At 41.0% G+C, this 13,341-nt stretch overlaps 1 protein-coding gene across 1 annotated transcript in view; it reads left to right on the top strand.

Annotated features, from left to right (window-relative positions):
• Window positions 1-2,812, top strand: part of GAD1 (glutamate decarboxylase 1) — a 54,409-nt gene extending 51,597 nt beyond the window's left edge. Inside the window, exon 16 of the mRNA XM_063318205.1 lies at window positions 281-2,812. Within this exon, the coding sequence (XP_063174275.1) occupies window positions 281-454 (174 nt within the window). The 3' untranslated portion in view covers window positions 455-2,812. The remainder of the gene's footprint in view (window positions 1-280) is intronic.
• The last annotated feature ends 10,529 nt before the right edge of the window (window positions 2,813-13,341 follow it).

Genomic DNA, 13,341 nt, shown 5'->3' with positions numbered 1-13,341 from the left:
TTTTCTAGAAATATTAAAAACAAAAGCAACAAAGGACAAGTTTCAAAGGGCCATCAGCCCTGTCTTCCATATCTTGGCACCCTCCCAGTATGTTGGGCCTGCAAATACCAGAATTTCAGGAAAACATAGAAAGGCTGCCCTTCAAATGTACTGATTTCTTCTTCCCCCATTCTGTGTTTTCTCTGCATCAAGTCTGGCTTCCTTGCTGATGCAGTACTCTTCTCCTTCAGAGGGAGAAACTGAGTCTTGAACTTCTTTCCTCTCTTGTTTGAATCTAAAGGTGGCACCCAAGGTCAAAGCTCTGATGATGGAAACAGGTACCACAATGGTTGGATATCAGCCTCAGGGAGAGAAAGTCAACTTCTTCCGAATGGTGATTTCGAATCCTGCAGCCACCAAGTCAGATATTGACTTCTTGATTGAGGAAATAGAACGATTGGGGCAAGATCTGTAATCTGTAATGAGTGAGCCATGGTTTTTCTCTAGAGCGCCCTTTTCCAGTACTGGCTTTTTTTAACCAGTTCTGTAGATTACAGTTTAAGATGATCCCTTTCTAAGTGTTTGATTCTTCTGAGACTCTCTCTTTCAAACCAATATTGCCCGCTTCCATAGATTATTGAAACATATATAGGAATGGATATATTATTTTACCAAAGGATAAACATATTATTTTGAAATTTATCATTCAACTATTTAGGCCTGGTAATTCTAGTTTGCCCAAAAGCAAATTGTATTAACATTAGCTAATGAAGAACTCTGCACAATATGTACAGTGTGATGATGTATGGTGTTTGTATACATATTTTATCTGCACAAACACAGATACACACACAACATACACTTTATATGTATATAAAGAGAATATATAAATAAACAATGGTAAACTTAAGAGCAGTTCCAGGCTTTTCCTATCATGGACTGCTCTTCTGAAGCCCTATCATGCCAAAGGGGCTTCACCAGATCAATCCTTGGTAGATAATAGACCAACATTCCCATTTCAGGTGTAGTATTGAAGCATTAATTCCACTGATTTTACTGAATCATCATCAGCAGGAATACTGGGTTCCATATCTCTACTCTGTATTAATTTGAATGGACATGGCCAACCCCATATGACACATTTTTAAGTCCCACTGAAATCAGTACAAGCTTACCCAGCATGTGTAGATCCTCCGCATTTTTCAAAAGAGGCCTGTTGTTTCTATCAAGAAGTAAGTAATATGGCAACCAGTTTACAGGTGATAAGGATCCCAGGTAAAGCTGGTGAAGAAAACATTTTTTTAAGATGTAGGTTCTTAGGAATGATGGTAAATGAAGAATGTTATTTAAAAATTATTTATTGATGCTTCTCTAATATATGAAAAAGAAAAAAGAAAGGAACCCCAAATGAGTAGTTTAGCTGTATGTATATCCCTTTAGCTGTCATATCAGGGGAATAGTAGTAGCTGAGTTGCTGTAATAGATTATATTATTGATGTATTTTTTAGAATTTCACTTGTGTAGATTGTGTACATTACTGTTAAATGGGATGGGGGAGGGAAAGGAATTAAATGTAATAGTTTTCCAGCAAGATAACTGTTCAGTTCTAGGTATATGAACTATTTGCTTCTTTATATGCAAAGAATTTACCATGCTAAAGAGTTGTCTTGTATTTTCTTCCATTTGTATTGTAGCCTATTTATATAATTATCAAAGTTCTAAATAATGTTTATTGGTATTTAGTGTATTTGTGAGCCAAAGAGAAGATTAAACATTAGTTGACACATTTATATAATATGCCCTTAAAACAATAATTTAGTAGATAATTTTACTTTATCAGAAATCCTAATACTACATTCTAATACTATACTGCAATATAGATTTAAGCCTAATGAAATCATTTCCCTTTAAATAGAAATGTCACTTTTACTAATTATACTGTGATCTGACTATACATTTAATGCATTTTTAGTGAATCATGAATGTTTAAACCAAGGGCCCCGCTATTCTCATAACAATCCAGGGCCATTGGTTTACAGAAATCCTGTGGTAAGACCCCCCAATGTTTGGGAGTAATCCTCTGAAGGTGCTATCATGTCTAATGGCAGTAGGGTAACTTGCCTGCCCTTTGGCTTTTATAAGAAAAAAGAGAAGTTCAGCGCAGAATATTTTAAACATGGCTACAACAACTGTTGCATTAGGTAGCTATAAGATTCACCTTCATTTTTATTTGCTAGGCAGCTGGAGTTTTTGACCATGCTACTAGAAGGCAAGCAAAGTCACAGGACAGGCAGCAAAATGATTTTAGTCAAGTGACATCTGCTAACTTAAAGCCTTCCTAAATTTCCTATTGTGGCTGTTTAGCTTCCATTAATGCTTCATGTTTCTAATGCATAATAAACTTGAAGGATTATTTTAATGCACAGAGATATTTGCACACATGTCCACTGAGATAAATAGAATGTGTGTAAATCAGCGAGAATTGTGCCCAGGTAACTGTATATGTTCCTTATTGCCTGGATTTTATTAAAACAATGTTTTGTTGAAAATATTAGCAATATTTGAATGAATGTTTGTATAGCTTTTTATCTTTTGGTTCCAGGGTTTTCCAAGTGTGAAATGAGTGTATTTTAAGAATCCACATGGTTTTACCTTGATCTTACTGTCCCCTCCACTCACTTGGCTCTTCCTTTTGCGTTAAAGTGATCACCCCTTCTGGAATTGTGATGTGACTAAACTACTTTCAGTGTGTTAAGTGTCCATATGGTATTTTACCATCATATGGATGGGACAATTGAGAAGCTGCTCAAAAGAGTCTAACATCTGCTATCTATGACTGATCTTCAAATACTGAAACATTTTCTTGGAAATAAAAGAATAAGTGACATCTGTATTTTTATAAATGTACTATGACATGGGCCTTTTTTTCCCCTAGCCTTGAAGCATCTTTCTTTGCAGTCTGCAGTTCCTCCCAGGCTCCAAACAACTTCTTTTAGTAAATCATTCCTTCTATATCACTGACTCGTGGCCATAGAGAAAAGGCTAGCCTCTTTTTGTTGAGAACTAAGGTCCGTTTAAGATTCCTGTCACTTCTATGCATAAAGCTCTGTTCTAGAATCACTGTTTTGTTTTAGACATGGCCATATTGCCAGTTGGTCACATATCATTAGCTACAATGTGGCTGAGGCTCCTGATGTTGCTAGACACTCCTTTAAATATTGCATATGCTGGCTGGGAGTGTTGAGAGTTTTAATACAGCCACATCTGGGGAAACAATAGATTCCCACCCCCCATGCAATTTCCATGATCGCGGTGGTCTAGGAAATAATCACACATCTACCCTGAAGTGCTATCTTCCCGTCTGTGAGTCAGAAGTATGTTGGCATAAACTGATGAACCGCCTTCATCACAGATCCCTACTCAGCCTTACTGAAGAGGCCAGTGACTTGTTCCCTTGTAGTACATGAATGTGGGTCAAGGTAAGGGACATGATTGGTGGATTCTCCAGTCTTTGTTTCCTTTCCCATAAGCCTCACCTGCCAGCTGAAACCAATTGCTCTTAACTTGTGATGGGGCGGGGCTTAGAATGGTTCCTTTAGCCACCTGTCAAGCTGCCTATCTAACAGGAAGCAGGCAGGGAAGAGCTCTGTGTCTGTTACCTGCCAGTTGGGCTAGTTCTGAATATGGGCCTAAATCTCTTCTGAAAATGCTAAACCTGTGTCCAGAACTAGCCTGGCTGCTAGGTCACAGGCATGGAAGAGAGGCACAGGGTGAAGCCAGAGGAAGCAGTCAATACTGAGCAAGCTTCTACCTTGACTAGTCATGCAAAAGAATGGTAATGGGGATAGCCAGTGGCTGTGGCTAGCAGCACCAGGAAACAGCCATGGAGGAGACAAAATTGTACCCTTGAAAGAATACAAGTAGTAAAAACTACAACTATATGAAATCCCTTGTTGGCAAAAGAAGCAGAAAATATGTAAGGCCCTCATTTGTGACAGAAGCAGCAACAGACAACTGGCAGAATCTGGCTTTCTCATCCATCCTTAAATCAATTTGCTGTGTAGCACATGACTAGCATTCTCTCAAGAGGCTGCTGGTCCTGTTTTTCAAACCGAGGTGTAGCACTCTTTCAAGACAATACTAAAGCTATATGTGTGTGTCTATGTGTGCCCATATAACAGTTGACAAATGTTTTGGAACGGTCCAATCAGGCATTACATGGGTAAATATCTAGAGTCTCTTGCAGCCCCAGCCAAAATGGCTGTGGCAGTCAGTGCTCAGAGAGAATGGGGCATGCCTCTAATGGCCTAAAATAGCCAATAGGAGCTGCACAGATGCCAACACCCAACCATGTCATCAATCGTGTTACCAATGGAGTATACTGGATCAGATTCACAGAAAAAGTCTTTTCAGGAGGTGAAGGAATATACTATAGTACTTTAAAACTGGACAACTGAAGCTGCCTTGAAGCTGCCTTAGCTCTGGGTCAGAGATGAGATGAAGACAATGGTGTGAGGGCATGGCATCAAAAAAATGTTTGCCAGAGCATGTTCATGCTAAGGTTAGGGGATGGGAGGATAAGCCTGAGAAATATCAGGTAAAGGTAAAGGTTTCCCTTGACATTAAGTCCAGTCGTGTCCAACTCTAGGGGGTGGTGCTCATCTCCGTTTCAAAGCCGAAGAGCCAGCGTTTGTCCATAGACACTTCTGTGGTCATGTGGCCGGCATGACTACATGGAACGCTGTTACCTGCCCACCGAAGCGGTACCCATTAATCTACTCACGTTTGCATGTTTTCGAACTGCTAGGTTGGCAGGAGCTGAGACTAGCAACGGGAGCTCACCCCGTCACGCGGATTCGAACCGCCAACCTTCCGATTGGCAAGCTCAGCAGCTCAGCGGTTTAACCCGCAGTGCCACCGCGTCCCTTTTGAGAAATATCAACCTTTACCTAAATATGAATCATACGTTAGTACTATTTGTCTTATTGAATGCTTGGGAATTTTGCTCAGTTCTCCATAGTATCAAGGCTGATCTTGCCATGAGAGCCACCCCACAACATCAATTCTGGCTTCCAGTCTTACACTGAAGAATCGTCCCTTAACTTTTTCCCTCTATACTTCTTGGAGTGCACTAGATACCAATCATCTGATTAGTTAATATCAGCAGTGGATGATTCCATGGACAACATATAATCCAAAAGCTGGTAAATAATTCAAGAATACCACCCTGTAAATGTCAGCTTACTTCTTTAATATCATTGGGAGATGCAAATTAAGATGGCTTACTCTCTAACCTTGTTGTAATAGGGACAAATCGAGCAGCACAGAAAAGATCTTCCACTGATTACTTGCTCTATAAATGCCGAGGTCACCAAACAGAAACACTAATCCATGGCAAAGGCTGCTGCTGAGAAAGTAGAATGCCACGTTTCACCTAAGTCAAAACCATCTGCCAGCTATGAGGATGGTTAGGTGATGGTGGGGGAATTGCACACTGGCTGCCTGGGGTGAGGCTTAAATTGCAGGAGGGGTGTTACACGCTCTCCTAAGCTGCTAAAGTAAGGATGGAATGAGAACAAGTAATAAAAGACACATTTTTAAAATGTTTGTCAGTGTTTCACTGTAACAGCTTTTTAAAAAAATTAGTGGAAGTACTAACTTGTTTCTGAATTATTATTCCAATGATATTAAAAAAGTTATTTAAAAAGAGCTGAGAATTATTTGAGGCTGCTCGAGTTATCTCTCTCTCTCTTTTTTTTTTGGCCAAGGATTGCTATTTTTCATACATGGAGGACTTATTTATGATTACAACTAATGATGGCCCTTTTTAACTGCTGATTCCATTAGTAGGTTTATTTTCCTGCCCTTCCCTGCCAATCAGATCTTTGTTTGGGTGCTTGCAATAAAGGGCCCAAGTTAAAACTGCAATACATTTGGATTTTTTCTTATCTTCTGAAGATTGTCGTAAATTGCCCTGGAAGCAGAAGTCATATGCACCACTCCAAGCAGGAACTGTTGGAAGTTCTGGCAAATCCAGCATGCCTCATTTGAATGTGAATTAACATGAAAATTAAGTTGTCCCACAATGCAACTCCAAGGAAGCTGTTTGTTGCCACTCCTACTTCCTCTTTCTCTCTTCCTTCTTCTCCACCAGAGGCAAGCACATGGATGTGTGCTGCTCTCCTCCATTCTGGGCCTGGAATTCCCCTTTCTTCCACACACCACTACGTCTTCTGAAGCAAGCCTTATAAACTCACCAAAAAAGGTGGGAATACAAGCTAGGGCCTGTAGGCTGATTCATATGGGCAGAAACAGCTTTTCACACACATATATGTTTGAATTTATAGACCTTAATGACATTGATCAATCGATTGATTGAGTGCCATCAAGTTGGTGTCACCTCTAGCAACCACATAAATAGATTTTCTCCATTATGATCTGTCCCTAACCTGGTCTTTCAGGTCTTCCAATGGTGCACACATTGCCACTGTAACTGAGTCTATCCACCTTGCTTCTGGTCCTCCTCTCAATTTTTTTCATGCAGTTGCATATTATATTTTTGAGACTGGATTACTTGGAGCATTAGGCACATCTAGATTCACCCCTAAGTACTAAACTGGAACACACCTACAGAAGCTATACAAGGCTATTGTGAGAATATTGTGAGGTACTCTGAATACTCTAAATTATCCTATCATTGTTAAGTCTTATTAAGACAACAGATAGATGGTATTTTTCAGTTCCATTGACCACCAGGCGGCACCATGTGACCAGTTTCATCCCTAATTGGGATTCTTCAGATGCAGGTAGCCAGATGTTGGGGTTCAAACCCTCTACTGGGAATTGAACTCACAGACCTTCACACTTTGAATGATTATACAGGCACTCCTTGCTTACTGACCACTCATTCAGCAACTGTTCAAAGTTATAACAGCGCTGGAAAGGGACATTTACGATCGGTCCTTGAAGTTGTGGCTGTCAGGAAACTCTGGCCACCTGCTGTGAAAAGCGCCAGCGAGCAGGCAGCAGAGGATTGGCACGAAGACTCCATGGTGAGTGATGACTGTCCCATTTTGATGTTAAAAGTCAGACTGAAGTCCCAAACGAAAAATGCGAAGTTTGGGCACTAGTGGATTCTGGCTGCTCATGTTGTTTGATCCACCCTCAGTTGGTGGCAGCCTTGGACCTACCAACATTTCCCCTTAAGTGCCGGCTGATTTTTATGCAGCTTGATGGTTCAGAGGCTGGAGGGGGCCCAGCCACCCACTTTACCAGAACTGTAACCATGCAAGTGGGGAGCCATACAGAGACATTAAAGTTTGTTGTGGCTCCTGCAGGCAGTCCTTGTGTTATCCTGGGCATGCCTTGGCTAAAATACCAGAACCTTTATATCAAGTGGGAGTACAGAACTGTGACATTTAGAGATGGATTTTACAATGGCCCCATAGAGGCAGTGTCTATTACAACTCGAGTATGCAAGGTGGGGATTGGTCAAGCAATGCCAGCACTGGCACAGCTTGAGGGATTGCCTCCCCAGTATGTATGTATGTATGTATGTATGTATGTATTAATCAAATTTAGCCACCACCCATCTCCCGCAAAAGAGGGTGCAGATTTTGCAGATGTATTTGGAGAAGCGGAGGCAGACCAGCTTCCCCCCCACCGTAAGACTGATTGTGCCATTGAACTAGACCCAGAGGCAAAGCTACCCAAGCCCAAAATCTATCCCATGACCCAAAAGGAGCTGGCAATTTTGCGTGAGTATTGACAAGAATTTGGCGCGCGGCTTCATTGAGCCCAATTCCCCAGTTTTATTCCGTGAGAAAAAGGATGGGACCCTTAGACTTTGCATGGACTACCGAGGCTTGAATGCCATTTCCACATTTTCCAAGTACCTCCTACTGCTAATGAAGGACATGCTAGCTCATTTAGCTAAGGGGAATTTTTTTTTCCAAACTGGACTTAAGGGAAGCATATTTCTGTGTTCGCATCAAGGAGGGGGATGAATGGAAGACTGCTTTCAATTGTCCTTTGGGATCCTTCCAATGTAAGGTTCTCCCATTCAGACTTTCAGGGGCTCCTGGAGTTTTTATGCAACTCATTAACGAGGTTCTCCATGACCATCTATTTAAAGGAGTCCTGGTCTATTTAGATGATGTATTAATATACACAGAAACAGAAGAGGAACATGAAGCCTTGCTCAGGCAAGTGCTTGCTAAGCTTAAAGCAGCGAACCTGTATGCCAAGCCCTCTAACTGTGAATTCCACAAATCACAGCTTGATTATTTGGGATACTGGGTGTCAGTGCAGGGCATTGAAATGGACCCAGCCAAAGTGCAAGCCATGGCGAATTGGGGGCAACCTCGCACCCGCAAGCAGCTACAAAGTTTTCTGGGGTTCACCAATTTCTACAGGCAGTTCATTGGGGGGTTCACAGAGATTGCCTTGCCACTCACTGACTTGTTGAAAACCAAAGGCCAAGGGGAAACTCGCAAAGTTAAAGCCCCTGGTGCCTTGCTTAATTGGACCCCAGACTGCCAGGCTGCATTCGACAAGCTCAAAACTTTGTTTATTGCGGAGCCTGTATTGCAATATCCAGAACCTGATTGTCCCTTTGTTGTGCAAGTAGACACCTCAGATACTTCTCTTGGGGCTATTCTACTTCAACAGGACCCCTCAGGCAAACTGAGACCTTGTGCTTATTTATCCAAAAAGTTATCTGACACTGAGCGCCATTGGCACATTTGGGAGAAAGAAGCATTTGCCGTTAAAGCTGCATTAGAGAACTGGTACCATCTATTGGAAGGTACCAAATTTCCTTTTGAAGTTTGGACTGACCATAGAAATTTGGAAGCTCTTCGCACACCACAGCACCTTAGTCCTAAACAAGTTCGCTGGGCTCAGTTTTTTAGTCGTTTTAATTTCCAACTTAAATAGTTCCCTGGAAAACGTAACTTTTTAGCTGATGCGCTTTTTGGGTGGGCATTCATCACAGTTATATCCAGTCCACCTTCCCTTAAGCTGTCAGAACAGAGATATAGATATGATGTCATGCCCCCATGTATGGGGTTTTACATGACTTTCACCCTCCCTCCTGGAGGGGCAGAATTTCTCTATTTTTACATGGGGCATGACATAAATTTAGCATCTCTTTGCTCTGAGAGCTTTAGGGCAGATAGATGGGACTTGCTGAGAACAAAAGTCTTTGATCATGATCACCCCAGCAGGATGGTCATGAAATAGATATTTTTTTAAAAAAACTGAATCCTATCATGTACATTTGAGGACATTGTCCTCTTCTTGTCTTATTCCTAAGACCACCCCACAGAAAAAATAAAATAAAATTATTTCAGTCTTTTAGACCTGTATACTGCATCTCTTTCTCTCTCTCTCTGTGGGTGTTTTGCTCCCATGTCATCAAGGAAGGTTCTCCAAAGAAACTTTTTAAAAATGTAAAACATATTTTCCTGATATAACAGAGGGGCACGTTTCAGAGATGCCTGGGTTTTTCTTAGACACAAGCTGGTTCCAGTTCCAGTGTGCCATTTCTAGGGGAAAGGGTGAGGGGTCAAAGCACCTCCAAGATCAAATAATCTCTTTTCACAAACTTGGTGCACAAATGCACACAGTCCTCTTGTGAATAGAATGCTAAAATATCCATCCCTCACACCAGATCTTTCTCCCGCACTGGCATTCATCTGATGAAACGAACCACAGGACTCTATTGTGCCCTTGAGACACACATCCCTCTCTATATATGTCACTATTGCCTCTAGGCAGACTTCAACTTAAAAAAATATCTTTTTGCCTGTTTCCCAGTTTAGCTCTATCTAAACAGATGGATAGGACATTCTTGTATTTCCAGCACTTCTTTATGATCCTCAGTAAAGTGAATGATCTAATGTTAAATATATCAGGTTGAATGACCATTTGATATTTCAGGCTATACTTCTATGTATGGCATTCTCCCCCATTTCTCCCCCATCCAACCTCACTGCCCTAAAGTGTATTCTGTTTGAATTTTATTTGTAGAACAAAACATATTCTTTTCAAACAGTTACATAAATACTTTAAGACTACTTGATTATCTTTTGCAAGCTGTTTGCTCTTGGCTAGTTAACCTGCAAAATATAAAATCATTTTTACTGCTTTAGTTGCTCATGAAAAAAAACAACCTCCCTGTTTCTGCAAGATCTGCCTTGGATGGCAATGGCATATGTTTACTCACATTCAGAGAGGGACTGTCTTCTTTGCTTGATTCTTTTTCCCCTGGATTTCTCTCTTGTGACCCATCTGGGTTAGAATAAACTCAAAGCCCTTTACCAAATTACCCTCATCTGAATACATCTGCAGTACAGGAGGAATCAATAGAGAAGTAATTGTGGCAATTTTCCTTCTTCTAAAGTCTGATGGAAACGTATATTCACAATGTCAGTAATTACCCTTAATGAAATATTATCAAGCTCCACAGTTTGTTGCAAGGAAAAATTGGTTCCTGGAATCAGAACAAGGCATTCGTCTCTCAGCATTAGAACAATTTAATAATCGTGCTTAACATTTATAGAGTGCTCTTGAATTCTCAAAGCACTTTTGATCCATTACTTTTAAAAATTATTTTTACCACGGCAGGGGCTAGGGAATAGCTGCTTCAGTGGGAGTACCCTGTAATATGGAGTAGCTTACCTGGAAAGAGATGCAGGGCATTTTCTCCCATCTGTTTTAAAAACCATGAATTTTTAAAACAGTGATATGGACCCTTACGTATTAAGGAATTATCCTTACATGGTTTTATTTTATGCTACCGGCCATGTTATTTCTATATTATTGTTCTGCTTCTGTTGATCTGCTCTTGCTGCTGTTTGATTTTGCTTCATTTCCTCTATTTTCAGTTTTCAGATGGTGAGTGTTGGTGTTTGTGTAGCGAAGACAGTGTCACATCTATGCAAAGTGGAAGTATGAGCAGGCTTGCAGGAGCCCCAGAGTTAACAACAGTACAAAGAACCTTTAAAAAGAAATCACAGCACTTTCACGTTATAAAAATCTATGCAGCAAGTTTGTAAAGGGACACTAGATGAAATACAACCACCACCTTCTGATGAGGTCGTAGAAATCAGTAAGTTCAACAAAGACCCATTGTGCGACCTTGCCACCAAAACAATGGCCTGTTAGCCCTCATAGGCAAATTTTTGGAAAGATGGAAGAAAAAATAGACTAGCATGTGACATGGTTAGAATAAATTGTAGTTTCAAACCTTTTAGAATTTTAACTATAATTTATCAGTTCTGATAATAAAACAAGCTATGGAGGTAATAAAGGTGCTGGAGGAGAATATGAATTCTCTGCACCTAATTTTTGCCACACTAACCTATGGTTTAAAAGAGGTGCAGGCAACCTGTTATCCTCCAGTTGCTTTGGACTATAATGCTGTGAGCCCCGTGTAGAGTACCCAGTGGCCAGGGATGACATCCGAAATATCTGGAAGATGTCAGATTGCCAATCTCTGGAATGATCGAACAACTGTACATTGCCAATAGTTTATTCATTTTGAATATTTATTTGCTGCCTTTTGGTTTACCAAAATATTAGAAGCAAATCAAAGAGCCAGCAGAAAAGCTGTAGTGGACCAGAATGATCTCATCCTCTCAACTGAAAAAGCCTGCTAAAGCCAATTTCAAGGGCCACATTGGAAGACCTGAGCAAACAAGGTAGATAAAAGGCATCGATCTGGCAAGTGTCTCCAGGGAGCTCATTCCAAAGAAAGGGTGACACAAAAGCCTGCTCTTGAGTGATTTCTCCATCAGTTCAGAATGCAGCAAGATTTGAAAGAGGAACATTGACAATGGATATAAAATTTGGGTTAGCTCATGTGAGAAGAGATCATACTTTCAATATCTAACTCCCAAGTCTCTTGCTAATTCTGAGATAATCACCAGGACTTCGAAATATTGAACTTTAAGCATTAGCCCAATAAGTTTCCTTCAGTGAGTCCCTAAGGGCTGAATTTGGAACGAGCAGAAATTTCTGAGAGGCATCAAAGGTACATTATTAATGTACTAAGTACATTGTTATGCATTGCAGTAACTAATTAGAGAACAGGGAAGAGTGGTCTTGTCCAGAAAATTAAATATACAGCCAGACACAACAACTATAACTTTTTTACTTATATGAGAAAACAAAATGAAGCCAGGGCTGAATAGCCGAAATTCACATTATGAATTGCAATTTGAAGTGGAACGTTTGGGATTTAACCAGGGAGAGCTCTGACTCTGTTCTGAGGTCCTAAATCACGTGTTGAAAACAGGCCACGGGTTTTTAGAAACTGGATTTGTTGTTTGGCAAGTGGGAGGAAAAAGCACTCTTTGGAGCATGAAAAAGATGCTGTAGCAATTTCCAGCAGAGGCAGTGCTGCTTAGAGGGATGTGATGATGATCAGTGAAATGTCAAATAGTCTGTTTTTAATAGAGAATAAATGGGCACCCTTGTAGGAGAAGATAAAGGAACCCTTCCCCTTGGGGTCTAGAGGAAAAGAGGCTATATCAGCCAGGAAGACAGAACAGAATTAAATCACCACCGGCTTCACAAAGCCAACAATATTAGACAAAAAGAAAGTTAAGGGCTGTGATTTGTCTCTTCCCTCAAGAAAACACAGAAGGGAAACACCTCAAAAATACACAGTGAAGAAATCTTTCAGGGGCCATGTCTCAGATAAAACTAACCTTGAAAACAGAAGGCTGGATGAAAAGAGCTTTCCCAGAGGCTAAAGAAAATGGTCTCAGTTGAGCTAAGACATGGTGCTTACAAGGTTGAGGGTCCTTGCAATGTTGTGTCTGAAGGTTTTTAGAAGAATGAAAACACTGGGATGGAAACAGACTTTGTCCTTGTTATTTTTTATGGTGTCTATAAAAGCAATTCTTGCAGTGTTATTTTTCTTCTTCATATGTGGAAGGTCAGGGAGAGGTTGGGGCTTCTTGGGTTGTGAGGAGGATGCTGAGTTGATTCTCACTGGGAATGAGGGCTGTCCAGTTCCATTTTGTTAGCTGTCATAGCAGCATAAGCTGGGTGGCTTCTCCCAGTTGAGAGGCTGGGTGGTAGGCAATGAGGAGATGAGTGAAGAGGCTGATGGGAGCAGTTTGCAAAATTTCCAGCCTACCTGGACTGTGTGAGGAGTGAAGGATGGGTGAAGGGATGGGGATGAGGTCCTGAGGGCATGGCTCAGATACAGCTCAGTTAATTGGAAAGGGAAAGGGGGCTATAGGAGGACCTGGGGAATGAAGAAGGATGGAGGAAAGATTGTGGTGGTGACAGATGTGAGGCACTGGGGAAGTCCCAGGGAACGGGCCCCTGGCAATTTTATGCCACTTC

This window comes from Candoia aspera, chromosome 1 (genome assembly GCF_035149785.1).
Source record: "Candoia aspera isolate rCanAsp1 chromosome 1, rCanAsp1.hap2, whole genome shotgun sequence".
Taxonomy (NCBI): domain Eukaryota; kingdom Metazoa; phylum Chordata; class Lepidosauria; order Squamata; family Boidae; genus Candoia; species Candoia aspera.
This window is presented reverse-complemented; position numbering and strand designations above follow the sequence as displayed.